Source organism: Pseudopipra pipra, chromosome 18, assembly GCF_036250125.1.
Source record: "Pseudopipra pipra isolate bDixPip1 chromosome 18, bDixPip1.hap1, whole genome shotgun sequence".
In the NCBI taxonomy this organism is placed as follows: Eukaryota; Metazoa; Chordata; class Aves; order Passeriformes; family Pipridae; genus Pseudopipra; species Pseudopipra pipra.
Genome location: NC_087566.1, coordinates 12,250,988 through 12,278,954, shown reverse-complemented (window position 1 = coordinate 12,278,954; position 27,967 = coordinate 12,250,988). Strand labels below are relative to the sequence as shown.

At 48.6% G+C, this 27,967-nt stretch overlaps 2 protein-coding genes and 1 long non-coding RNA gene across 10 annotated transcripts in view; 1 reads left to right on the top strand and 2 right to left on the bottom strand.

Moving 5' to 3' along the window:
* Positions 1 to 91: 91 nt before the first annotated feature.
* On the bottom strand, positions 92 to 5,926 carry PUS1 (pseudouridine synthase 1). Its single transcript, XM_064675273.1, has 6 exons — positions 5,765 to 5,926; positions 5,309 to 5,533; positions 3,969 to 4,106; positions 3,164 to 3,266; positions 2,209 to 2,906; positions 92 to 533 (listed from the first exon to the last, which is right to left on the bottom strand). Exons 1-6 carry the CDS (start codon positions 5,834 to 5,836, stop codon positions 483 to 485), a joined length of 1,287 nt encoding a protein of 428 aa, XP_064531343.1. The 5' UTR covers positions 5,837 to 5,926; the 3' UTR covers positions 92 to 482.
* Positions 5,480 to 7,110, top strand: LOC135424228 (uncharacterized). The gene is made up of 2 exons (XR_010435121.1): positions 5,480 to 5,563; positions 6,645 to 7,110. It is a non-coding gene; the product is annotated as an uncharacterized LOC135424228 (long non-coding RNA).
* Positions 7,111 to 11,441: 4,331 nt separating this feature from the next.
* The window catches only part of ULK1 (unc-51 like autophagy activating kinase 1), a 94,651-nt gene continuing 78,125 nt past the window's right edge, over positions 11,442 to 27,967 (bottom strand). For 7 of the 8 annotated variants that reach the window (XM_064675239.1, XM_064675233.1, XM_064675236.1 and 4 more), the window contains 11 exons: positions 27,664 to 27,747; positions 26,827 to 27,089; positions 26,021 to 26,205; positions 25,149 to 25,264; positions 24,428 to 24,571; positions 21,814 to 22,001; positions 18,986 to 19,164; positions 18,733 to 18,851; positions 17,027 to 17,184; positions 16,676 to 16,811; positions 11,442 to 14,760 (listed from right to left, as the gene is read on the bottom strand). In XM_064675239.1, the coding sequence (XP_064531309.1) occupies positions 14,705 to 14,760; positions 16,676 to 16,811; positions 17,027 to 17,184; positions 18,733 to 18,851; positions 18,986 to 19,164; positions 21,814 to 22,001; positions 24,428 to 24,571; positions 25,149 to 25,264; positions 26,021 to 26,205; positions 26,827 to 27,089; positions 27,664 to 27,747 (1,628 nt within the window). In that variant the 3' untranslated portion in view covers positions 11,442 to 14,704. The remainder of the gene's footprint in view (positions 14,761 to 16,675; positions 16,812 to 17,026; positions 17,185 to 18,732; positions 18,852 to 18,985; positions 19,165 to 21,813; positions 22,002 to 24,427; positions 24,572 to 25,148; positions 25,265 to 26,020; positions 26,206 to 26,826; positions 27,090 to 27,663; positions 27,748 to 27,967) is intronic. The other variant, XM_064675237.1, reaches the window with a different exon arrangement.

Sequence of the window (27,967 nt, the reverse complement as noted above, 5' to 3'; positions counted from 1 at the left end):
AAAATAAAAGCTTAATGGTGTTTAGAGATTCAGTAAAGGTGAATGATTAAAAAAAAAAAAAAAAACAATCAAAAGCTCATGGAATCATAACTTCATAATAAAAAAAGAGTATATTAAAATGATCTGCCCCATCTTTATGTAGAAGTTATAGATATTTAAAATACTATTTTCCAAGTAAACATAATAAAACCATTATTCAAATAGCAATTATGATATCCTGCATTTCAAGATTCTTTTAGAAAGCTTCTTTCTCCTTGAACTGTTTTCAAGTATATCAGTCAGGTGAATTGGTCAGTGGTATAAAAAGCTTCTGTTTTTTCTGCTGCACTGTCTTCCCCACCCAGATTCTCCTGGGCATCCAGTTCTCGTTCTGCAAGCACACAAACTCCTGCTTTACTGGATTCCTGGATTTTGAAAGGCCACTTTTTTTGTAGACAAAGGGAACTTTAAGCAGCAAGGGTTCCACATCCAGCCACGCTGGCTCAGTCAGAATCATCACCACAACCATCACTGCCTTCGAGGTCGCTGCTGTTCTGTAAAGCAAAATGGAAAATGGTCTGTCAGGACTGCATTTACATCTACAGACTGACCTAAATCAAAGAGATTGACTTTCAACTTCTCCAAAAGTATAAGAAAATAGTCTTAGACCCATCTACTGTAATAAACATCTGTGGTGGTAAATTATGCTTCTTGTAGCAAAAAGAGATGTACATTGGAACACACTCACCAGCAGAAGAAATTTCTTCTCACATTTACAACTCCATGATTACAACCTGAGCGTGTAGGAAACTCAAAGGTGGGATAATAGTGTGAAATGTTGACATTTAAAATAAATGCAGGTGAGATAAGTGGTTTTTTATGCAAGTCCCTCAAAACCCAAATTTGTTACAAAAGGTCTAAAGCCAGATTTGAGAATTTTATTTGCTACAGAGTTTATGTCTGACCTGCATTACAGATAGGCAAGGGCTCACTAACACTACTAAAAAAGTCAAGCTAGTTGTACAAAGTAGTATTAGGGAAATACTACAAATGTTGGCAACTCACAAGGAAACTGAAGTCAGAGTTCTTAACTGGGAGCCACTCCTGCAGGACCAGGTGCAATGGTGCAATAAATGTGGGGGGGTTATATATTTTGAAGCAAGTATTTTAACTGATATGACTGACAACAAAGGATTTTATAAAGAAAAGCTAACATGACTGTATGCCTGTAGTTACTCCTTTTTTCCTTCACCACCAATTGCTGAAAACAAACCTCAAATGCCATGAATTTAACACTGACAGTTTAATATCCTACTACAAACCAAATTCTGAGACACTGAGACAGTTGACTTCGTAACAGCAAGCACAGCTCATTGAAGTGCAAACAGCCTGCAAAATCTCAGAGGATCTGTCATATCATCCCTTATTTATCCCTCTCCAGACAGCTTGTGCTGACTGTGATGCCAAAACCCTTCTTGGTTGAGTTTATCTGCAGTGAGCAGACCTGCCTCCCCCAGGAATACTTCAGAGACTGGGAATCTGTCAGCACCAAGTCCTGCCAACACCAAAACCAACACCCTGAGCCAGGTAAGGACCCTCTGCACCACTTGGTCTCTTTGGGTCCTATTTAACCAAAAATTCCTTTTTGTTAAAAATGTATTCTATGCCTTTGTTTTATTGCACCTTACAGTTGTCAGCAGCTCCTGTTGTCAGAAATCCAAATCCACAATATTCCATTTACTCAGTAGTTGTTCTGATGGCCCATTTTGAGCTCATGGGAGATTTACTTGAAAAAGCTGGTCCTAAATTTCCCTGATTCCAAAACATAGTAAACAGGGAATTACACAAAATGAGAATTAACCCAAAAATCAGAGAATGCCAAAAGGCAGCAGGTATGAAACCTGGTCTCCCAAACAGTTTCACAACAGCAAAGGCTGGCAATGCCCATCATCTCTGTTGTCAGTTTATGATTCTGCAAACTGGCCTGTGCTTGAAGCATTCCTTCCTCCCTCCTCCACTGCCACGTGTAAAGCCCTGTGAAAACAACACTTTGTGCAGTGCATTCAATTGTCATCCAGTGCACAAAGACAGAAAAGATAATACACATTTCACGTGCCAGATGACTGTCATCTTCCAGGGCATATTCACGGAAAACAAAAATGTTACCAGGGGAAAAGACATTTCAACTTGACAGCTTCCATTTGATAAAATAATGGCTTCAGTCATTACCTTTGAATTTTTGTTGTTGGCTTGCATCTCAACAGCAGACGAGTTGAAGTCGTGAATGGGGAGGGTGCTGAGCCAGTTTGCCATGGATTTCTCCTCCCTTTCCGTGTTGATGATGGTAGGGTAGATGTACTGCTCTTTGAAAACAGCAATCTTCTCCTCCTCCTCTGTCCACTCCAGCGGCTCGTGCAGCCCATCGTTCCCAAAGCGCCTGTTGTACTTTTCAAAGTGCACTCTTTCCAAGACCAGCCCGAGTCCCGGGGCTTTGGGGACATCCACCTTCTCCTCTCCCCAGCTGCGCTCCAGGATGGACTCAGCAGCATAACCCTTCACGATGGCTATCACCAGCCCGATCATCTTCCTGATCTGGTGCATCATGAAGCTCTGACCTTTCACTTTGATCACTGCAAACTCCATGTTCTCCCTGACAAAGGGCTCTCCACAGTACATCTCCATGATGTACCTCCTGGCACTGGGGTCCCTGGGGCCCTTCTGGGATGTGAAGTTGTGGAAGTTGTGTGTCCCTTTATAGCACGAGAGCAGTTTGTTGACCCTGTCGAGGGTCTCTTTGTCCAGCCTATAAACCTCTTCTTGCACATCATGGTCCTTGTGGGCAAAGGCAAATGTTGGCAGCATGTAAGAGTAGGTTCTGGCATCACATTTGTTCTTGGAGTTGAATCCCCCAGTGACTCTCTTCAGGCCTGGTTTTAAAAGTGGCATTAGGATTTTGAATCAGTGGGTTACAAACTGACTGTGATCTCACTCCTACCAACATGAATAATTTTTAAATGAAGTACAAAAAAAAGACATTTATTTTTGAAGACCCTAATTTCAAGCTAAGTGAAACATGTTAAAACTAAACCACTTGTAAGTAAAATTATAATGGAAAGGGACAGACCTTCTGCAGGAGAAAGCTTCTCTTTGAAAACATTTTCCCTGACCATCCCAGTGTCCTTACCCAGAATTCTGATGTGAGAAGGAAGATGATTATTGATCTTTTCTAAGATGTCATCTATCAGCCTGACCTTCAGTGACACAATCTGTCCAGCTGCAGACACACCCTATAAAAACCATAAAACACACAAACCCACACAATTATGTACCATGGAAGCTCTGAAACAGCACTTGCAGAACTGAAATAGCTGAAGAACAAGTTTATTTCTTTTTCTCCCTGGTCCTTTCAGGCTGAAGTGAGGCAAAGGCAAGGCCATAGGCAGAAATCCAAGACAGAATACTCTAAGAAGACCTGCTGGTGCTGCACAGCCACACAGCACCTGAGCAACCTTAGAGAGCAGAACACTGCTCTCCCTTCTGTGACATCCCACTGTGTTTCACTGCTATTGAGTACAGCACCAACTGAAAAGCAATTATATATACAACTCATATATGGACTCTAGCTCAGATGTAGAACCCCACTGTGGAGAATTAGGAACAGCTGAGGTGCAGCTAAACTCTCAAGCACCACATCAGCCAGGCAGCAACAATGAGCAGCAGCAGCTTGGGAGGCTTAAGGAGGTGAAAATGCCAGAAACACAAAGTTGAGGTAAGAAGCAGCAGCTTCACAAACACCATCTAATCAATATTCCGCGCTTTCTAAATATTTGGTTGTATTTAAGAGTGGATGAAAGGAGAATTTTCAAGCAACACTGACTGTGAACAGCATTTGCTACTGGGTGGCACTCCAGACTTTACCAGTCCATCCCAGTAGCACTGGTGTGTGTAAAGAGCAGAGTTTATGGGAGCACAGCCCCTGACCAAGGTACCTTATCTGTTCGAGCACACCGCTGGAAAGACATCTTCTTCATATCCTCCCCGTGGTTCTCTGGGATGCAGCCTGACTGAATGAGGGCAGACACTAAGTCATCTTCAATTGTCTTGAACTGGGAAGATCCCATGTTTCTCTAAAACAGTAAAGAATGATTTCTGATTTCTCTGTGCAATACTTCTGGAGTTTTTTGACGACTCCTTCAACTACATGAAACAGCACAAATGAAACACACTCCAAGTGCCTGCAAGTTAACAGGTGCTGCTCCAAACCCAGCCTGTGCAAATTCTATTTCCAGAAATTAGACTGGGTTCTTTTGCTCAGTTCACCTGAGTTGCTGCAGAATGCAGTGTGTGGTTTTCTCCAGTGACTTCTGTGTGCCACTCTCAGATGAGCTTTAACAGAAATGCACAACTCCACTGGTGTGTGAAGCTGCAGAGCTCACCCTCACAGGCCACTCTGAGTTACAAGAGCAGCACAGCTCACGGGCACCACCCCTAAGCACAAGGTTTACTGCTGCTGAACAAACCCACTTGGTTGCATAAGCATGAAAGGCTCGGGCCCTGTGTGCAATCTTATCAGTTATCCCGAGGAGCTTTTCAAGTATTCCCCAAGTGCATGGAGCTTGCAGTACGCGGAGGGGAGCAGCAGATGGAGCAGCATCACCCTCTCGCTGCCATCACTGTGCCACAGACGACCCTGCTGTGACAAAGCACCGACCCTTTCCTGCCACAGGCCAACACAAAAGCCTTGCAACAGTTTTCCTGTTTCTAAACTCCTACGAGCCCCCCCTCATTAGAGTGCACCAGGAAAAGGAGAGCTTAAAACGTCTTCAAGCGCAGATTATCTTTTTAGAAGTGCAAGAGACAGCAACAGAGATGCAAATTTGTTTCATTCAAATACACAGCTCAGTTGTCTGGAATCTGCACGCTGTGAAACACATTTAGGTCTAACCCAAAAGAAACTTAGCCCAGCTGCTCTGAGATGTAAAGCTTCAGCCAGAAGCTGGAGCACTGGCGAGAAGGGGACCACCAGACAGCACCAAAGGTTTTGTCAGAACTGCAGTGCCCGTGCTTCCAGTGTCCTCAGGAGCCTTGTCTACAGCAATTTATAAAAGATCTTCTGCTGCTGATCTATATTAAAGGCAAACTCACTGGAATCACCAAATATCAGAGATGCACCACCGTTTTAAATCGAATTGCTACCAAGCCATTTGCATCCAGGCATATGCTGTTCCTGCCCCAGCTTTTCACGCTGCAACTACTTCCCTACCCAGTAACTAAACCTAACAGACTTTAAAGAAAAAAGCAGCCCAAGTTGCTCAGCCAAACCACGTACCTGCATCCCATGGTAGCCTTTCCCTGAATACGCCATCAGCAGCACAATCTTCCTCTTGGGCGACTTCTTACCCTGATCCTCCGCACCCTCCTCATCCGCACCTCCCTTCAACCTTTTGTTTTGATGCCCGTTCTCTTCCAGCCTCTCAGCCACCTCAGCGCCGCTGTTCAGCCTCTTTGTCTGCCCGGCGACCGCTGCCCTCGGACCCTCAGCCATGGCACGAACCTGCGGGGACACAACAGCGGAGGGGCTGCGGTGAGAGCGCCGGCGGGGGCACCGGGGGGGACGGCCCAGCCGAGGGCAGGAAGGATGCGCACCCCGCTCCCCCCCGGCCGCGTCGCCATCCCCGGGAGGAGCAGGGAGCCCGCTGGGGAGGCCGGCGGGGTGAGGGGGGCACGGGACGAGGCGGCGCCGCCGGCCCGGCCCCAGCGCAGGGCAGGGCCCGGCAGTACCCACGGTGCGCCACCGCCAGCACGGCCGCGGGGCGGAGAGGCCGCGGCTCACGACGCGCAGCGCCCAGCACAGCATCGCCCTGGGCTGTGAGGGGCCGTGAGGGGCCGTGAGGGGCAGCGCAGCCCCGAACCCGCGGCCCGGCTCCTCCCGGGGTCACTTACGCGGCCGGCGGGGACACGTGCGCCGGGTACGGCGGCCGCGCGCGGACACGGCGCGGCGCGCGCGCGGTGCGGGAGCCGCCCTCGGGGAGCGCGGCCCGGGCAGGGATCCGCGTCAGCCCCGGGATTCCCGTCCTGAGGGGAGCGCGGCCCGGGCAGGGATCCGCGTCAGCCCCGGCATTCCCGTCCTGAGGGGAGCGCGGCCCGGGCAGGGATCCGCGTCAGCCCCGGGATTCCCGTCCTGCAGCCAGGGCTGTGGATGTTCCCGGTGACCCCGGTGGGGGGGGCATTGCCCTGCTCAGTCCCGCCTCCCGCACACGGGCTCGGGAGCCAACGCACCGTGAAAGTGCGGGAAAAGGGCAGACTAACAGAGGCATTCCCGTGGTAAATGGTAGCTGGTATAAGTAAACCAGCCCATTTTCTTCCCCCCCACACGCGAGGAAAGGAGCGCTGGCAGCACTGTGGTCACAGTGAGGGGGGGACAAGCAGGAGGAAACAGTTCCACATGGCACACAGGTCTGCAGGAAAAGCTCACGGTTCCCTTCCCAGAGGGATGTCACTTTGCTCCCCACCTCTCCCATTTCCACAGAGGGATGTCCCATTGCTCCCTGTCTCTCCCTGTTCCACAGAGGGATGTCCCATTGCTTCCCACCTCTCCCTTTTCCACACACTTTCCGCTTGTGCCAGTGTCAAGCATGGGCACCTCCTGCTCTGTTTTCCCTCAGGTTTCCATTACTCAAGCGATCCTCGTGCTCATGTCCGGTGCAGCAAGTTTTATCCGCAGCGATTCACCTCACCTGGAGGCTGAGTACAACAGGAGCCCTTATCAGGCCACAGCATGTACCTCCCAAAAAGCCAAATGCACCCAGAGTTATTTTGTTGTGCTACAAGCTCCAGCATTCCACAGGATGGAGCTGCCCAGAGAGGACAGGGGTTCCTTGGCACGCTGCGAGATCAGCGTAAGAGAGCTCCGTTTATCCATTCAGATGGAACATGGAAGGGCTGGCGCTTCCAAGCAGGCCGGATTATCAAACACAGCTCGTTATTTCAGCTAATAAGGGGAAGAAATGCAGCACGTCCTTTTTTTTTTTTTTTTGAACTGACACTTGTGAGATATTTCAGGAGCGGCGTGGGGGCAAAGGGAAGATTTATCACAGGGTCCCAGCTGCACTTTGTTTGGAGAAGTGATAATAGACGGCCTGTCACAGCGCAGCGCTGCTGCCAAGGGAAACAGGAATACAAATTCCTCTATCACTGCAACCAGGGTGTCTGAATCTTTTTTTGCCTCGTTTCCTTAGGAAGTGGAGCTTATGCAATCGTGCTGCCTGTCCACTGCATTGCTTCTTCCTCCTCCCCTGCCCTGATTTCTGAATTTGGCTCATTTCAGTTAAATCTGGGAGAGGGAAGAAGACCCCAGATGATACAGAAAACAGTGATGTGACAAGAGAAAGACTTACATGGATATTCCACAAGGGAAAAAGCTTTGGTATCCCAGCTCCTTACCTGTTCCAAGAGTAGCCAAGAAGCTTCAAAACAGGCAGCATGGGCTGTGCTCTCAACTTGCCATGGTGTATCCTGCCTCTTGCTTTTTAACTTATCTATTTTATCTTTAAGCATCCATATATAACTTATCTATTTTATCTTTAAGCGTCTCTATATAATTTTTCTCTTTCATCTTGCCACCAAAGGCAAGGAGAAATTGAAGTGAGTTGCCAGAGCTGCCAGAGTGTTCTGTGGGAGCCATGGAATCAGCCTTGTCAAAGCTCTCTAGGAACCACCCAGTGCATCTGGGGGCTCACAGACAATTAACCTTTGTCGAAGGGGGAGCAGAACAGCTGCAGGACGGGGGATCGGGCACGGTCATGTTTTGAGGCAGCTAATTTAATTTTCATAGCGATGTCGGTCACTCCTCACTCCAAACTGTGCGGCCGCCTGCAGATGGGGCTCTGGCAACGCGAACGGCCGCCTCCTGCCTTGTCCTGGGAGCATCCACAGCCTTGGCTCCATGGCTGCTCCCCGCCAGGGCACCACTCCTCCCAGCCCGGGGACACTCCAGCCTGTTCCTGCTCTGCTGTGACAGTGTTACCCCAGCAACCTTCTCGTCCTCCTCCCCAAGGCCTCCTTTGAGAAATGACATGTTTATTTCAAGAGGGATTGCCTTAAATTCACTGAGAAATATTGTTTTAAATCAACACAAAAAGCTCTGAGGGAACATCGTGTTTTGAAGGACACTTTCTTCCAGTCGTTTTCAGTTAGAGGGAAGAAAAAGTCTGCTAAACTGATCTTTAATGAGGCTTTGCTGCACAGCACTAGAAGTTCAGGAGATACCACATGTTTTAATTAAAAGACATTTACCTCTCTGTTGGGAACTGGAGACAAGCTGCACTGCAAGGGACGAGGAGCACCTTAGTCTGCAGTTCCATATCGGGCCTTTAGCTGGAAACAAGCACACAGGAGAATACAAAGAAAAACTCTTTCAGCTGTGGAGAATGTTCCTGTTTGGGACCAAGTCAAGTGTTCTTTCCTCCACCAGGTGTTCCCAGTGTAACACAGGCCAGTCCTTTCCCACTTGGAAGTGAGTGGACTGCCTGAACAAGATCTGAATTGGGAGTTCAGCACCGTTTCACTTGTGTTTCAAGGTTACCTGCAGCAGGAACCTGAGCACTCCTGTAATTCCCCACCACAGAGCACTCATGACCCCTGTGCTGATGTAAGGAAATACTCACACACAGCAGGTGCTGAGAAGAAGCCGAAGACACAAACCCCACGTGCTGCAGGTCTGCAGTGTGTTACCTCATGCTCTGGACTTTGGAATGGCTTTTTGGGAGCTGACTTTTCTTGCACCACAGCTTTGGATCTGAGCCATGTTGTGGACACACAGAGGCACGTTTTACAACATGAGCGATGGCTGGGTCCAACTCCCAGGGAGCTCTAGCAGTAGTGTCTGGGTCTCAGCAAGGGATCATGAAGGATAATTGTGTATATTACCATCTGTCCATGGTAAGGGAAAAAGTCTGTGTTTGACATTTGCGTCAGCTCCGTCTTAGAAATACACTGTTTAACGTGTTTTCTGGAAGCACTCAAATCCCTTGCCAGGTTTCGGCTCCCAGGAGGGGGGTGGTTGTGCCTCTATTGTCCCTAAAAATGCTGGTTTTAGAAAGAAATGTCCCAGGGAAGTTTGTATCCCCGCACTACGTGCCACTCCTCACCCAGGGAATGGCACCCATCCTCGGCGCTACATTTATGGTAATAAAGTTAAATAAATCCAACCGCTAGTGTTTGGAGAGCATCCATTCCTGCCCTGCAGCGGGTTGTCTCCCTGCACTCAGCCCCTTGTCCTCCCTCAGCCATCACACCTTCCACAGCCATTCCCCTGCTCAGCACCCCAGTGTGCCACTGCAGAGGAGGGATGTCAGGTTGAACACCACAGAGCTCGATGTGCTGGGAAGGAGTTAACTCCTCACGAAATTAAGCCTTACAAGAGCTGGAAGCAGAGTACTTGGTCTTTGTATTGCTGTGGTTCAACACACACCCACTCCTTTCTACTTCCTTGATGTCACCAAGTCACCTCTGATCTTTCAGAGTTGAATGAGCATGTTTTCACTGACGTACTTACCAACAACTAAATATAAAACACGGGAATGGAGCCAAATGCCCTGGAAGAATTACTCGGGTTTGTTTTCTCCTAAAATCAACAGCAGCATAACGTCACAGTCAACATCTAGAAAGTTGTGCAATTTTCACCGGTGCTTTTGAACTGTTCAGGCCCCATGGCTTTCACAAGAGCCTGTTTATTTCTGTTGTTTAAGTCTTCCCAGCTAGCACTTTCCCCCTTTGCTCTGCTCCCTGTGACAGAGTCCTATGGATTCAGCAGAGTATTCTCTGTCCACACAGGCATGTGACACACAGTCTTTCGTTTGGCTACAGTGTTCTCACCTGAACCTTTAGAATTCTTCATGGGCAGCTTCAAAAGAAACCCTCTCCCTTAACCTCAGCATCAGAAACTGTTATATATCTACATGTGTAAATATCTATATGTGTATGTATCTATATGTGTATATATGTGTATATATATAAGTATATATATACACACATGTATATACACACACACACATATATATATTCACATATATTATACATACATTTTCTTTACCACAATCCCATGCTGCAGGGAACAGGCACACACAAAGTTTTCCCACAAAAGGGAGCTTTACATGTTAAAAACCCCACAAACAAACCCCTCCACCAAACCCCCATGAAAGCAAAGACCCGAGCGTGCTGAGCTGTCAAACTTCAGACAGCACCAGCATTTGTAACTGTTCAGCTCTGACCAGCTTTCCAAGGGCTGCTGTGGGGTCTTGCCCAGGTTGTACCACCACGTCTTCACCACACAGCAGTGCAGGTTCTCAGAGCTGTCCCCAGCACTGATGCTGCTCCAGGGAGAAGGGATCAGATGTCCCTGGGTGACTCAGGGTCAACAAGTGCCCGGAGCCTGCGTTTCCAGGCAGGACCATTCTCACAGAGCGATTGCCCGGGGTGGGAAAGGCAGGGGCAGGAAACAAGAGGTTATAAACAGGGCAGAGCAAGAAAAAACAATTCCAGCTCAGGGTAAGTTATGATTTTGAAATAAGGTCTTTCCTTACAAAAACACGACACTGTCCAGTAACTGTGTGGGGCGATGCCACGTCACGCCGGGGCTGCCGGGCAGGACTCTCCCTGGAGATGCTCCCAGCCAACAATAACACACAGTCCAGCAAGGGGGGTTTGGGAAGTCTTTGGTGGAATTACAGTATTTGGATCTCGAAAGTGGAAGGACTGGACTAATTGATTCAGCACCTCTCCCACATCCCAGATGCAGGGCTTAGGTTTTCATCCTGGAGTATTCTGATCCAGACAGAGCAGGGACTGCAACCAATCTCTCACCATCCTCCTGTCCCTTCTCCCACCTTCAGTGACTTTTTCCAGAGCTAAGTGGGCAGGAGAAAACTAAGCCATGTGCCTGCTCTGTTCAAATAACAAACTGCAGTGAGTACAATAAATATTTAATTCAGTAAAATATTTAATTATAATTAAAAATACCCAAATCTTATCACAATACTCACACTTCATCTTTAAGCCCCTTTTCCAGCAACAAGCTTTCTGACTCTAATAATTTTAAAAATTATTAATGGAGTTTAAAATAATACGTAATTAATAGGTCTTGTAAAACCACCACCCCAAACCCACACTCCATTCTCACCCTTCACGTGGCCATCAAACACCTCTGTGTCCAGAGGGATCTGCACAGGGGTGGGAAGTAATAAATATTACTGATAAAGCAACACCCAGAAAGGTGCTTTCCAAATTCAAAGGCTTGCACTTTCAGGCAAGGTGGATTTTCTGCCTCAAGCCTTTACCTGCTGTGAAAAGGGGGCAACAGCCCTTCCTCTGCCCGAAAGTCAAGGCTGGTAGAACCAAACACATTAAAGACCTCGCCCAGATACTGCACTAACTGGAAATATAAAGTACTGAAAACAGGCCACTAACAATTTCAAATCAATTTTATTTTCTTAAATTGGTGTTGTACAATTTAAAGCCAAAAAAAAAAAAAAAAGTCACACAAAACACAAATAAAAAATGTTGACAAAGTATCAAGCATTACCTTAGAAAGAACATCATCATACGCTCTCACAAACCTGAAGGTACGTGTTTTATTAGACTGAGGTTTCTTGAAATCTATTAAAGACGCCAGACACAAACGCTGCAACAGCAACAAAGCCATGACAATAGCAGGTGGACTACACTAGCAACTTCAACAATGGTTGGGGGTTGGTTTTTGGGGTGTTTTCTTTCTCTTTTTTTTTTTTTTTTTTTGCATACCTTATTGTCTACAAAGCAATAAATATTTTTCACCTAAAAAGTTGGTTTCACGCTACATGCAGTTAGATAAAAAAGAAAGTCACTAAAGTGATGGCAAAATAAATCACCTGTTGGATTTGTTTTTCTGTTTTTCTTTTTCTTTTTTTTTTTTTATCTCCCCTATTTTGGGGGTTATTTTGTGTGGGTTTTTTGTCTTTTTTTTTATTTGTTTGTTTTGTGTTTTTTTTTTTTTAATTCAAGCACAGTGGCTAAGTTTCAAGTATTGAGAGAAAACATATATATACACGTTTGTGTTTGTGTGTGTATCTCTACCCATGCACACACATACACACACACAGCCTTGTATGTATATACACAAACACATACATATATATTGGTTGTAGGTCTGTAAACCACAATTTTTTTTTTTTTTTTTTGGAGCAATATATACTTGTATACATTGAATGTGGACAATTTTTTGATACATTCAAGTAATTAAGTACAGCTGGAAGGTTAGTGCTGAGCTTGCCACACACACACACACACGGGTCACTGGGGCACGGCAGGGACGTGGATCCCGGGATGTGCCTCTCCCTGGCAGGGAGCCCCTGGGGGCTTTGCCAGGAGGGTCTGGGGTGTGCAGCAGGAGTTGGTATTGCAGAGTCAGTCCTGGCTTGGCGCTGCCTCCCGGTGCTCCCGCCTGCAGCGCAGCCCTTTGCAGATCTGGCCAAAGCCTTTCAGCAGCAGTCTGGGTCTCCTCGGCGTTTCTGTCCACAGGCTGGGGAGGGTTGATTGGTTGGTTGGTTTTGTCTTGTCTTCTTTCCTTTCTCTTTTTTTTTCCCAGGCACAAGCACAAACGGCCACAGAAGCAGCAGACTGTGGACGTACGGGGTCACAGCGGCCAAATACTGAAGCATTTGTGAAAGCTACACTTAAAACTTCTCTGGTCGGGGCAATTGGAAATATTTTTAAAAATTTCTTTCTTGGCATTTCTGCTCTGTGAACAGAAACACCCGTGTTGCAATTGGAAATACTTTAAAATTTCTTTACTGGCATTTCTGCTCTGCGAACAGAAACACCCCGTGTTGCCAAACACGGCGCCAGCTCCAAAACCAATGAAGTTGCTCCTGAAAGCCTTGCAAAGTATCACAATGAACGTGCCAACATGGAGAGGGGGGAAAAAAAAGCAACGAGGACCTAACCACCGTGTGCAAAAATATGTTTTAGATCCCCAAAAACTAAGCCTGAGGTTTCGAGTTGCTTTCGAAGATACTTTTTCTGCCCAGCTCTAACAAAATACTGCCACGACTCAGGTCTGACACACTCATGCTCTCACAGACAGATGGGAGGCAGGCAGCTCTCCTCTCACACACATGCTCACAGCACCCGAAGCCTCAACCAGAACTCGAGCCACTCACACCCACAGTCTCATTTGGCTGCAGAGTCTCCTTGAAAGAAATGCTGAACATAAAACTGAACGCTACAAGATTTCTTTATAAAAAAAAAAACCCCAACAACAACGAAGCAGCAAATAAAACTTCTTAAAAAAACGCATTTCCAAGTGTAAGTGTGTGGGATCTTAACGCCTGTTCTTCAGCTCTTAAAAAGCATGGAGCTTTGTATCGACTGTCCTTAAAAGAACATTTAAATAAAAAACAAAACAAATCTTGGTACTGCCAGACTGCAAGTCAGCTTTGCCTGGTGAGGAGGAGGAACAGCACAGACTCTGCAGTGCTCTTTGCCTCACACTCACGAGATACAGTACAGTTAAATACGTACAGTTACACACAAACCATATCAATATCAATATATATTCACTCTCAGGAATACATATTAATATACGCACACACGTAGTGCAATAAAACAACCAGGAAGCGAGGAAAGGAATAAAAAGAACAGCATTCCTAACAGTCGTGATGTTCCTGGGTTGTTGTGTGATGCAAAGTCAACTTCTCGAAGTTCCCATAGTGTGTAAAGTGCTCCTTTGATTCACAAAGCTAGTGTTTTCAGTCTGGGGGGGCTCCAGGAGGGGGTTATTGAGCCAACAGCTGAAAGCAGGACAGCGCCAGTGCTTCCTCCTGGTAGGGACGAGCTCAACAGCCAGGAGTCTTTCACATTGATCCCACTGGGCTTGGGGACCAAGGCAGGAACAGATTCATTTTGGCTTCTTAAGAACACAGGAGCGTCGCGCTTTCTGTCGTGCACAGTCCCTTTCCCTGTGTCGGTCGCCCATCCAGGCAGGCAGGGATGGAGCCCACACAGCAGCCATGGGATTTGCTCCCAGCAGCAGCACGTCCTCTGCCTCGCTCAGCAAGTCTGTGGAGGTGGGAGCTCCTTCGGCGACGCTCAGGCGAGAGGAGCCGACTCCGTCCTCTCTGCCATGCAGGAAGCACTCCAAGGCATGAACACAATGAGAAGGGACAAAGGAGAGAATGGAGGGGAGCCTCCGGTTGCCAGGAAGCTTGAAGATGCCTGGCTCTCAGCTGGGAAGGGGGAAGTACACAAACTGGCCTTTATTTCTGAATGACACCCTCCAACATTAACTGAAGCCAGCAGTTTCAGCACATCCATTGCCTGCAATGGACACAGCACTGGAATACCCTGTTCTTAAGCAAGAGGGGTAGGCAGCAGTCTTATCCTTCAACATGCTGGGAAGAAGCAGACTTCTATCTTTCATCCCCTCTGACAACGAGGGAGACCTTCCCACATTGGCCATGTCTTCGCCCAGGCCCTCGGGCAGGGAATTATTTGTGCTTGCTGCCGCCACACGTCCCCACAAAGGAATCCGAGTCTGTGGAACAACTTCCCAAAACGTCCAAATACAAAACAGTGAGCAGTTCATCCTCCAGGTCTCCTACTGCCACAGTCGTTTCCCAGCACAGCAATAGGCTGTTGGGAACAAAGCAATCAGCTGGGGCGAGGTGTGTGAGGAACACCACCACTGAAATCAGGCACAGAACCCCGACAGCAGCGCCGACAGCCTGCGCTCGATGCACAGCTTACCTGGGGGCAAGAAACAACAGCAATGAACTTCTCATCTTGCTTGCAAAATAAAGACCACCAAGCCATGCTGGAGACTGACCAAAAACTAAAAAACAAGCAGCAGAATTTCAGCAAATCTAAGCAGCACTTTGGGAATTGTTACCAGGTACTGATTAGGCCAGTGAAGACCTGGCCACAAACATCCTGCTGGGAAGGGACAGGTCGAAGCGTTGAACAGCCAAGAGATCCAACGGTGAAAGCTGGGAGGCAGCAGCTCTGACAGAGGTATCAAGATGTTATAAAGAACCACCATCTGCCAGGAACAATTTATTTACTTCCAGTTATTGGAGCGGTTTTTGCCAGCAGGCAACATGACTCAGGGTCTCCAATGCCATTTGCCAAGGCTTACACTGAGAGATGGGTTCTCATCATCTGAGCCCAAGACTCTTTCAGGAGCTAAATGTTTGGTGGAATTCATGCCTCTCACAGGAACACTTGCTGTGTTTCTAGGTTCATCATTTTATGTTTCAGAAATAAGTAATCATATACCTGAGATCTAAAATGAAATGCACACCTACTTCTGCCTACCAGAGAACAGCTCAATGAGGAAGCTGGAACATGGCAAAACAGGTAATATCAGGATAGCAAGTGGTAAAACAGGGAATATCAGGATAACAAGTGGGAAAAGAAATCTATTAGATGCATTAACAGTATCTCTGGATCAAAAGATGCGATTTAGGTTTGGTAAGAAACAGTACAATAGAAACTACTTAGTATTCCCTATTCACTTCCCCTCCAGTACCACACACCACCTGCCCATTTCCCTTTGCTCTACTTCAGTGAGCCTCATGTCAGCTGTGGAAGTTGGTGATAATTAACAGACTGATTGCCTGTGAGCCAGAAGTCTCTCCTCTCATTACCCATCCCAGCGCTCTGCCTCCATGGACAGCTCCAGCGCCCTGGACGAGGCCTGAGGCAGGTGGTGGGTGGGCAGCAGAGGGGAGGGACACAAGGGCTGCCAGCTGTGGCCTCCCCCTGCAGCCACAGGGACACCACTGGGGCTGCTGCAGGTGGGCTGGGATGGCTGTGGTGGAGCAGAGCCCAGGCCGAGCCAAGCTGCTCCCACAGACAATCCCGGCTATCCCTGTCCCCTGTGCCTGCCTCCCACAGGGACAGATGACAGAGGTGATTAAACCCCAGCCATAAGGGCAGGGAAAGTGTGCTCAGAGCAGCGAGGTGAGTCCTTTCCCCTGCACATGGAGTGCAGTGCTGTGGAGCCTGGGGCAGTGCAGAGTAACCCCCCTCAGGACACAAGGACAGCGGGAGAGACGGGACAGCTCAGAGCAGCCGCCTCCAGGGAGGGGAAGCCCAACGGGAGCACACAGGTAAGAGCTCAGCTTTCACTGCTATAGCACTTGCTGATGAGAAAAATACGTGTCTGCTGCTTTCTCAGCCAGGCCTGGGGAACCAGGCAGGAGAGCAGTCCTGACTCAAAGATGTGCTGGAAGGAGCCCTGGCTGTGCCGACCGGACATCCCTGCCCGGCAGCCGCTGCAGCTTCACGTTCCCCAGGGCTCTGTGCAATCAGAAGGGTGGTTCCGGCTGGGAACCAAACCCAGGCCCCTGCTGTTACCAAACCACTTCCTTCAGTGAGTTCTTTCACACATCAAAAGTTCCAACAAAGCACTGGCAATCGTTCTGCATGGGAAGCTCCCAAAATAGGGCTGAGAACAGGGACCTGCACTTGTAACAGTTTTCCTGCTGGAAAAGCAGGAAGCCAGGCTACAAGGAGCTGTAACAAGCCAAGAGATCTCTGCTATGTCCACCAAGATGCAGCCAAAGAAAAAAAAAAGGATGCTGGCAACTAAAATGTCTGATCCATGCAGCTAAAAACACCCACATGTTCTAGTTGGAGGAAAAAGTAATTGAGCACTCACATTTACTGATGTTTTCTATGTCTCCCTGTTCAGTGATGATGTTCAGGAGCCCCTCCATCAGCAGCAGAGCCTTGTGGTACCTCTGTGCACAGTCCTCTCTGTGGTGGAACATCTCATCCAGGGCTGCAGACTGCACCTGCAGGCAACAACCCAGCAGCGAGAGGTTACTCCCAGAGCACACCCAGCTTTCCCAGTATGGTCCCTCAGCTGGGAGAACACCCCCCCTTGCCCAGCCTCCAGAGGCTGCACACAGCATCACGAGGGAACCCCCTGCAAAGGCCCCCAGCAGGATCCATAATGCCCAACAGTGGTCCATGCTGACCCTGTCCCCAGGCACGGTGTGGTTTGTACCATTTGCACAGCGTAGCTGAAGATGAGCTTCTCTGCAGTGATGCTGTTGATCCGATCCATGAGCTTCTGTTTGTCCAAGAAGAACCTCTGGAGTCTCACGTTGAGGCAGTGGCAGGAGGATACACTGGATTTATAAAGCTCATTCAGCTTCTTCACAACTAGAGCAAAGGAAAGAAATGCTTTAGGCACTACTTCCAGCTCTCCCTGTGCCTCCCCATCTCCACATGCAGGACCTCAGGTGATTAACTGAGAGACAACAGGGTTATGTTAAAGCCAAGAGACTGGCAGGAAAGTCCTGCACCAAGAGGGTCCTTTCCCTTTCCTCTGCCACCTTCACCAGTTCCAAGCCTGCACATGGCAACACCTACACACGTCTGGTTCACCTGAGGCCAGGTCTATTTTTGTTTCCTTCAGCTGTCACAAGGCAGGGAGCAGTTTGCACCACCCAGGACGTCTCACGCACCACCAGAAGCCACAGATACGGAGCTTCTGCTACTTGATGGGTGATGACACGCTGTGAGGGAGTACGTGACTCCCATGTGGGAGCACAGTGTGGATGAGCAGCACTGACTAAGCAAGGGAATCTCTCTTGGGACTCTGCTGTCCCAGAAAGAAAACACGGATGCCTGTGAAATGCCACCTCCTCCCCCTGAACCACGGCAGAGAATCAGGAATCAAATATGATTCTGAGGGATTAAATAACAATCCAAAACAGCAAGTGGTGCCACAGGCTGAGTCTCCCTGGCTGCATGGCATGATCTACACAGAGTACTGAACACAAACTCCCACCAACATCTGATGAGTACTAACTCCTACACTGCACATTTGCTAATCCCCACGCTGCATGAAACAAGACAAGCCAGCCTTGCCCAATTCCTACACACTGAAGGGCAAATTACACTACATATCTAGAAGCTGCAATCTGCTCTGAAAAGGAGTGATTTATTTGGGTTATGACAACCTTCCTGTTAGTCTGAACTTGTGGAAGATGTGCAGCTAAACCTGGTCTATCTTCCTCCACACTGCTTGCTACAACATATGTGTGCTTGTCATATTTAACTTCCATTTTTTTACACCCCATCCCAAGGCAGCACAAATACTTTCAGAGTCTCAGCTCTTGGGGAAGGTGGCTGGTGGGTCAAATACTTCAAGTGCTTCAAAAAGCTCCCTCAGGAATATTACAGTGGGAGTTTTAAAATTACTTTTTCTAATCACCAAATCACAGCCAGCTCTCACCAGAGCCAGTCAGATGCAAATTTAAGGCTGTAACACCAGCAAAGAAGTGACTCTGGCATTACCAGTACTTCACTTCCTGTGTTTTTGTTTCACTTGAAAAATCATCACTGCCAGGACAGGTCTTAATTTGCCAAGTAAGCACTTCCTAGGACATGCACTGTGTAATTAAGCTGGGCTTACGTCAGGTACAAATAAGCACCTGAGACAGAGATATGAGGAATCAGATAAGATACATCCCCCCTTCACTAATTAGTGCTGAAGATTCTCACAGGGGCATGACAAGAGCTCTGAGACAGAAAGTCAATATGAAGAGAGGAATGTTCTCAGCATGAATAAAGAAGATCTGAGTGTGCCAAGGGACAATCACAAATGACCCCCCATACCAGTGGGGGGTTCATGCTCCACCCCCTCCATCCCTCTGAGATGCTTCCATTCCAGGTGAGTTGCACTGTGAGCCCAGAGCCCCTTACCTTGCTTGACAGTGGAGGAGAGGCACAGCTTGCCAGCTTTGATCTGCTCTATGGCCATCTGCAGCCCTGAGGACAGGAGCTCTGCCACTTTCAGGTACAGCACGAGCTGCTCTGCATAGCTGCAAAGGAAGCACACTGCAATGCAGACAGGTGGCTGGGACAGCAGTCAGTGTCCCCAGGCACTGCTGCTACCCAAGGATATGTGGGGAGGGAGGGAGTGACAGAGGAGCTGGGCAGCTCTGCCCGTCCTTACCTCCACTCCCGGCTCAGGAGGCTGATCTGGTCGGCCACCACACTCTCCTGGAGCTGGTACTCAGAGGTCACTGAGGTGCCCATCTCACTGGAGCTGCCCTTGAGGGCTGCAATCTCCATCACGTAGTGCACAAAGGCCAGGGTGAAGCGGAGGCTGCGCAGGATGTCCGTGTGCTCTTGCTGTTGAAGGGATGCCAACGTGGGGGTTAGAGGGAAAGCTGGCATGCCAGGGAGGGCTGCCCACCTGAGCTGTGCCAGCAACTCACCCCAGCTTACAGACACAACACTTGACCCCCCCAAACCCTGCTTACACCTCTGCTTTGGGCAGGGACAGCCAAACTCAGCCTCGAGCCTGTACCCGCACCAGCTCCTATTCCACAGTAAGAGCAGCAAGCAACAGCCCCAGGCCAGAAATTTCTGGGCAGCTCCCTGGAGAAACTGGGAGAGAGACTTACTCTAAAATTACAAGCCACCTTCCCCAGGAGGATCCCAGCTCCGTGGGATTCTTTCAGAATTCAGCCAGGAAGGGGGAGAGACCATCTGCACCATGGGCCCAGCTCTTGTTCCCACCACAGCAATGCCAGTGTGGATTTCATGAGAGGACAACCTCTTACGCCACAGAAAACTGCAACCAAGGTGTCTCCCACCCTACATCCCAGCCCTCACTCTGCCCTGGCCTTTATACCCTCCCAGTTCAGCACAGTGAGCCCTGGGTGAGGTCCTCTGAGGGGACAGCAAGGACAACCTTTTATCTGCAGCTCCTGTCCAGCCAGTGAGGGAAGTGCTCACACCAAGTGCTATGGTCATTTCAGAGCAGTTTTTCCTCAGCTATTACAGATCAAAGGGGATTATCCCATTTCTGGGAAGCTGCATTGCTTAAGTCACTGCAAGCATTTCTGGGAAGTTACCATTTGTGGAAAAATGGAATGCTTGTGGGTCTGCAAAGTGAACTGCCGCCTGGATCAGATGCAACTCCATTGTTTGTCCTCTCTGTTGAGAAGTAGGTAACCTGCTTGAGCTTCAGAGATTCACTGGCTTAGTTCTCTCAAAGGGGGCTGGTAAGGATGTTTCCTACATGAATTTATCAGTTCTAAGAGTTTTAGTTTTTCATTTACTGGCTCAGGGACTTGGCTGCTAAGGCAGCTTTGACTATCTGAGTTATGAATCTCTCCTCCCACTGACTTGCTACCTGGACAGTCCAGTATGGTAAGGAAGTGTTATCTCCATCTTCCTCTATTTTCTTTAAAAGCACAGGAGGAACTTGGAGATTAAGTAATTACCAAGTCATACAAGAAGTTTGTGGCAGAGCAGGAAACTGCTGAGATCCTGCAGGTCTCAGCCTCCTATCTCTAACCATCACACAGTCCTTCCTCTGTCTACAGAGGCAGCTTCTGGTAACTATGCTGGCACTCATGGCCTCATTTGGCATCACGAGTCTTCCCTTCTGTAGCCATCTCTTTATTGTGTTTTAAACTAATGCCCAGCCTTCAATTTGCCTTGTCTGCACCTAATGAAACTTTTACAAAAGATGGAAGAACCACCCATCTGAATGCAAAAGCTCTGCTCGAGACAAACAGGGGCACTTAAATAGTAAGACTTCAGTGCCCTGAAGAAGATCAGCAGGAATCAGAAAACCTGCCAGGTTTGCATTCTGGCCAACTCCACAGAGCACAAAAGGGTCTTGAAATCTGCTGTGAAGGCTTTGTGACATGCAAACGGATTTCTGTGCTCAGCAGAAATGACAACTGAAGCCAAATGACTCACTGCAGACATAGAAGCTGCTATTCCAAGATCAAGTTGATACTTCCTTAGGACACTTCTCTTCAGACCAGTGTCCAAAGTGGTGGCAGCTGGAAGGGCCCCAAACTTCTGGGACCTCACAAAGGTAGGATGTTCAGTTAAATTTGTGAACACATCACTGCTGGAAGCTTTAGCCCTGTGGCTTTACAGGTAATGAAGCAAACGAATGCAATTCGATGCATAATTGACAGAAAAAAATGAGCTAAATAAAATCCGAAGTAGAAGAGCAAACCCACATCCTTCAAACAATGTGTGCATATCTCTGTGGGCATCTAGAAGTTTTCAGCAACACCAGCAAGTGTCAGACACAAAGAGCCTTCCCCAGTCCCAGACAGCCCAAGGAGGTATCACAAGCAGAGCCCAAAGCGTGAGTGAATCTGCCTCCCACCTCCACTGCAAATGGGCAGCCTGACCTACATTTCAAAAATATCTCAGCTATAACAGCATTTGCTCTGCTTCAGCCTGCAGAGAAGGGAAGCCTGGCAGCCTTTCAGCTCCACAATCTGGTTCAGCTGTTCTGGTGCAGAACACGGTGTTCCCCTCGCCCCCATTAGGAACAAAAATGTCAGGTTTACTTTGTTTTCAGATCCTTTCCGCAGAGACCATATCACTGCCTGACTTCCCAAGTGCACCAGGAGGGCTCCTGATACACTAAGCTACTCATGTTCTCAGGTCAGCTATTACTGATGTTGAGCCTTTGAAAAGGAAAAGGCTCAAAGCAGGCAGGTTTCCTTCAGAGCACATCAGATAACCGATGCTTCTGACCTGCAATTTCAGCTTTGGAAATGGTGAATTTTAACCCCAGCCATGGGCTGTCTCATAGACCAAACAGTTTGGTAGCAGGCTCAAAAGCCTCTGTGCTAAATATGCCCAGGGCTTTCTGAGCACTGCACTGCCCTTGCTCTCTGGAAGCCAGTTTACTCCACCTTTGGGGGCAAACTCTTTGGCTGTAAACACGGAGTTGTCTGGATTTGCTTTGCTTTTATTCCCCTGTCCCTTGCCCCTAACCAGCCCCTGGGATATACCCACCTCCATGAGCGTCTCTTCAGGCAACTCTGGTGCCTCAAATGTCACAGCCCCTTCCAGGTTGGCGGTGATGGGATCGGCAAACGCGAACCGGAGGCTCGAGGGACCTTCCAGAGCCTCCCCAGCAGCTCCCACTGCCAAGTGCCTGCCACTGAAGGAGCCTCCAGAACTGAGGGAGCTGGAAGAGCCCACTGAGAAGAAAAACAGACAAAGGAATTACTGAAGGTATTAACAGCAGGCCAGGTAGGTATTCCTCACCCAGGAGAGAGAGGACAAGTCTGTAGGATTCAGGATCCTGGATCTCATAGGAGCCAGCAAGAGGTACTTTGGAGGAAGATGCAAGGACTCTGGATGCAGGATAACCACTCCCCACCATAAGCTCCTTAGTGACTCAGCAGACCAGCTTACAAGCTCAAGCAGATTTAAAGCACCTTCCAGAATGACAGTCATTTATGGAGACAATTCAGAAGAACTTTTTTTATTCTCTTTTTGTTTAAACCCTTTCCGAATCCTGCTACAAGAGCTTGGGCTGGTTTTTATCATACACTGACAGAGCCAAGTTCCCCATCATGGAGCAGCATGGTTTGAACCCTGGGTCCCTGATTTTTTGCTTTCACTGTCACTGAATGAGCACCTCTGATAAGTGATGGATTTTAGAACATCCTGCATGCAAGCCAGGAGAGCTTTCCATCACATGTCCTGCCCTTCTGCTTCCCCCTCTTTACAAACAGGAAGCTGGACACAAAATCAGTGACCTCAGCTGAGCCAAGACCCTAACCCTGTAAGTACAGTGTCCATCAGACAATTCCTTCACCCTCAGATTTTCCTGTTCTTGACCATTGAATCCACCCTAAGAGCACAAAGGAGTTTTTGTCTCAAAGTATTCATAACGCATTCACCACTTCCAGAGGGCTTCCCATCCCTGACACACTGCCACAGAGGGAAAAAGTCTGTCTGATGGGGGGATGCCAATCTGATCCTTTGGAGGAAGATGTTTCTCTTCTACCCATGAATTTAATTTACTGCCTTACCCTGCCTTCAAAAGGTTCAGCAATGTAATAATGCACAACTGATCTGCAGAGAGGCACAGCCTCTCTGTGTTGGCAGCAATGCTTCAAAGCCAAGTGGCTCATCAAAGACAGGCAGAGTATTTCCAGATCTTTCAGAGAGAGGAGAGGACCTACAATATCACAGTCTGGATACCCTGTAATTCCAAGAGGCTGTTTGCAGAAATTGTTACGATGACTCATGGAAAGGCTCTGCCTTTACAACTGTCAAGAGATCTTACTCATGGCTTGTCCAAGCACTTGGGGTGAAGAGTTTTGGCTTGCAAACCTCCCCTTTCCACCATTAACTTCGTGCATTAACTATAACAAAAGGAGTTACTGCACAGGCCTAATTAACAAAGCTTGTCCAACAGCATTGCTTTGGCTGCCCTGACCTAATGCTGTGTGTGTTGTAGGTTCACTGTTCAACAGCCTTCTCTTCCAGGCATCCCATCTGAGATCCCAACTGCTGGGCAGACCTTTAAGCATTCAAGTATCAACCTGCTAAAAACTGGTGCTTGGACCTGCTTCCAGATTGCTTTTATCCCTGCAAAAGTAGTTCAGGAACTCTGAATCCTCTATCCATACCACTGCAGTAGGAGCTGGAGGCTGCAGCCAGGACAGCCATTGTGCTACAGGCCCCTCACACGCTTTTTTAGGAGTCTCAAAGCTCACCCTCCAAATAGATGAGACAAAGAAAGGATTGTGGTCCCAACTTTCCAGGCAATCAGATGTGAGTGGTTTTAGTTAGGATGCAAGTTATACACAGGAACTGAGCCCACATGTCCCCCCATCCCAGTCAAGCAGCTTATTCATGGTCACATCCAAACCCTCCCTGCAGTAATTGAGAACAACAGAGTCAACTGCATTCAAATGAGGAACAGCCAAGACAAGAACCCAAACAAGCCAAATATGCAAATAAAAGTGTCCAAATATTTTCTTAAACTGAACATAGACTCCAACTCCCAGACACACTATCCCAAAAGGGCCAATTACCACAGCCTCAAATGAGGCTGACGAGGCCAGAGTTCTGGCATCTTACAAGAAGTATCTGTCAAGCAGGAGTGCAGTTCCCCATCTCCTACCTAGGCAGCTCAGAGCATAAGTAACACCACTAATAATTTGGCACACAGAGCCATCCTGGCTCTTTTCTAACAGTTCTTGTGCACTGGAATTGGGCACGGATAGTCACACTCATCTTTTATAGCTCATCCAAAACCCACGGGGAAAACAATCAGAACACACCACAATCTTTACATTTGTTGACCTCATAGCAACAGTGAACAGCTGCAGCATTATTCCTGAAGCAGAGTGCAATAAACTATAAGTTTGTCTTTGACAGTACTGGAAAACCACTACCTGGCACTAATGCCAGTGCAAACAATTACCAGCAGTAATGGGTTGGCAGGAGCCAGTACAAGAACCTCAAAGGTACTGAGACCAGCTGAGCTCTACAGATTGCTCTGAGCAGCCCTCTGCCATCACCAGTGCCCGGCAGCAATGAATTCAACACGTCTCTCTGCCCCCAGGCATTCCCACTGGAACAGGCAGGTAGGTAATCGGCCCTTTACCTGAAAACATCCTGGTCCTCGTGGTCTGTGGGGGGGTTGTTCCACTGGGAGGGGATCCAACAGTAAAAATCACTGGGGATGGGCTGGCAGAGCCCCCAGCCCGGGCACCAGAGTGCAGGGTCCCTCCGTAAGCACCTGAGGGAGCTGGGGAGACAGTTGAAAGGTGCAGACTGGCATTACAGGAAAGTCACTCAGAGCACCGCGTGCCTCGCCCAGCGGTTTGTGTTCCTGCAGACTCTCCTGGGAGACAGTGGTCACCAGCACAGGCCAGTGCTCCCCGTGGAGGCACACCCAGGAACAGGGGCCAGGCTGGCACAGACCACAGGACAGGAGCCTGGGCAGTGTCACACACTGCTGCTGCTGCTCTCCCCTCCTCGCTGCCTGACCTGCACGCCCAGGAACGCCCACCCTTGCAGAGCCATTCATACTCCAAGCTGCCTGGCAGAAAGTCCCCACTTTCACATGTTACCACATTCAGAAAGGGCCAGAAGAGGAAGCCCTGCCTACAAAAATCACACCACTAGCCAGCAATTACACAGCACGCACAGCCCACAGACCTCCGAGCGCTCGGCAAAAGAAAGCAAACACCACGGCACTGCTCACACACGGCCCGTGCCAAGGGACACCAGCAAAGCAGCCTCCTATTTGCAGGAGGTGTGGAGGCAAACTGTTCACCCCAGCCCAGGACACCCTGCCAGATCTGCCTGGCCTCCCCACCTACCTGCAATTTCCATTGGCTTCTCATTGTTCAGGCTGTCGCTGCTGCCAGCTTCCGAGATCTGTGCCCCGAAGGCTGCCTTCAGAAGCAGGTCAGTGAGCCTGCCTGTGCTCAGAGATCTAAAAAGAGGACATACAACAGGATGCAGAGAGTCAACAGGTGCAAGATGTCAGCTAACTTCCACTTCTTTGTGCCATTCCTGGTCCACAGCCACTTAACGCTACACAGCAAACAGTCTGGAGCTGAACTAACCACTCTTCATCTTTCAACAGAGCATCTGAAGCACCTCCTGCTACTTGCAGAAAGCAGACAGCTACTGTGACTAACTGCAGTAATGCAAGTCCTCACTACAAATTACTACAACACAATTTGGTTTGGATGTAAGACACACAAATTTGTATCGGAGGACTCCTCCAGATCACTGGAAGAAGCTGCAGTGTGCAGACCAACACCTCAGTGGCTTTGTATCCTGCAGTGCTCCTGACAGGCAGGACGTGGCTTTCAAACAGGTCTCTCTCCTGAAGACCTGTGCTCACTGTACAATGGAAGAGGAACACCCAGAACAGCCTCTCACTCATGACAGGTCCAGGCTCCACAGAAATCAAAGCAAGCATGTGAGTAACTGCAGGGGTCTGGTAACAAAATCCTGCAGTCAGTCTTTAATTTTAAAAAACCCAGGCCATGGCCTGCCCCTTTAGAGGAAGACTTTTAAAATCTGCATTGTATCTGCCTGCAATCCAAGGGTGCTAGCAGGCCACTACAGAATATTTACAGATGCTTCATTCCAACATTAGCTGGGGTTTGAAATTTGCCCCATCCGTCCTGTACTGGGGAGTGAGGCACCACTGTATGAAGTGAAGCAGATTACAGCTCACCTGCCCTTGATCTCTTCCACAGGCCTCAATCCCAACCCAGTCTGCTGGCAGTGGAAGTGACCCATCTCCTTCAGATCTGGCAAGGTCTTGTTCCGTGTCGGAGTCATCATGACCCCCTGATGGGCCAAGAGGGTGAGGAGATTCTGGGAACTTGGGGTTTTGGGAAACTCAAATGGGGACACAGCCTAAAAAGAACAGAGAAAATAGAGATCTGTCTTTAAAATGAAGGAGGAAGGTTCCCCTTGGCCTCCGTTTGTTTATCAAAATCAACATGCCTGAAATAAAGGTAGAAATCCCACCGCATTTATTTGTCCCTAATCCCAGAAAGACTAAAACAAAAAGACAATGAACTGCTGAAAATTAGTTGCAGCCCAACACAAGCAGAGAAAATGCTGTCAGGGTGCCAGCTTTGTGTGAGGCACAGGGCTGTCACCTGCTCGCCCGTCTGCCGGCTCTGCTGGGGATTCCTGCCGGACACTTGCTGGCGTCAGAGCCGGGTCACGGTGTCCAGAGCGCCCAGACACCACTGGCACTGATGTGCTCCTGCTAACCAGGGCAGCTCCTTCCCACTGCCTGCCCTAAACCCCGGGCTCTGCTCAGCTGCTGAGCACTGCTGCCAAGTGAGAGCTGTCCACTGAGAACTAGGACACCACCCCATTTCACACAGATCACTAAACAGCCCTCAAAGGATAGCGAACGGGTGGGGATAAATCCAGGTCAGAGTTATCTGATCATGCAGCAGTTCATCCCCAAATAACCCAGAGGATCAAGCTGTGAGAAGCCCAAAGGCAGACTCCTGGGCATACCTTTGTGGGGGAGCCCATTATTGTTGGCAAAGGGCTTCTCTGCATGAATTCGGAGAGCTTCGGTGAGGATCGGAGCTGCCGGCAGTGCTGCAAGCCATGAATCTGCAGAGGCTGGCTGACTGGGGTATGACCAAAGTGAGCAACAAGAGGATCAGAGTGCTGCTTGGTTATCTTCTGCCTGCAGGAATGCAAATCCGACAGGTTGGGAGCACTGTGGAGCCGGGAGCCCATCCCTCGAGGAGATTGTTCAGGCGCCGAGGAACCTGGAGGGCCCGGAGTGACAAAACACATCAGTGTCTGGTTCTAACACATAGATCCAGCCTGATCCCAGCATCCATGGCTCAGACATCTAGAGATCAAAACCTTCAGTGGATGGCTAAGCATGGCACTGAGCAGTGCCACAGCACTGCCAGGCCTGATAAGGTTTTGAATGTACAGGATGAGATATGAACATCAGGGAAATAAAAGTGCAGCTTCTTTCCTTCATTGCCACCCTTACAGGGACAGGGACCTGTTAGAGCTCAGCAGCAAGGAAACTACACATCAAGCAGGCCCCTTGGCATTGGGGGTGTTGGGGGTTTTGAGATGCTTTTCCTTCATTCAACCCATTGACTTCCAAGTCCCACGTCTGGGCTTTTGTGACACAGGGTCTGTCAGCATTGGAAGATGCTGGCTGACACAATGTGAATGGATCAACCTCAGCTCCTCCCAGCACATAGAAATCCTGGCTGGCCAAGCATCCAGAGAAGCTGCTGAAGCAACACACCCAGCCTTGCATGCCCTGAGACTACAGTTCTTATCCACTGGAGTAACAAAGGAAGGTAAGGACCAACGTACCAGCAACAGGAATACGGCTTCTCACTTCTGCTCCAAGAGAAGATGGGATAACAGTCTGGCTGGGCTGCTCTGGGATTGTTCCAACTGTGAGTGAACACAATAAAAAAAACATTCAATCAGTATTAAGTTTCCATAGGCAAGAACAGCACTATGCACCACCTGTTTAAAGAAAGATGCCAGTTATCTCTTCCATCTTCTTAGCCCTGGCTGTGTAGTGAAAAGATCCTCAACTCCAGTAAAAGGAGGAAAAAACCCTCTGTCTAGTGTTAGTTTTGCAGTGACATTAATTCAGAGGAAAAGTATG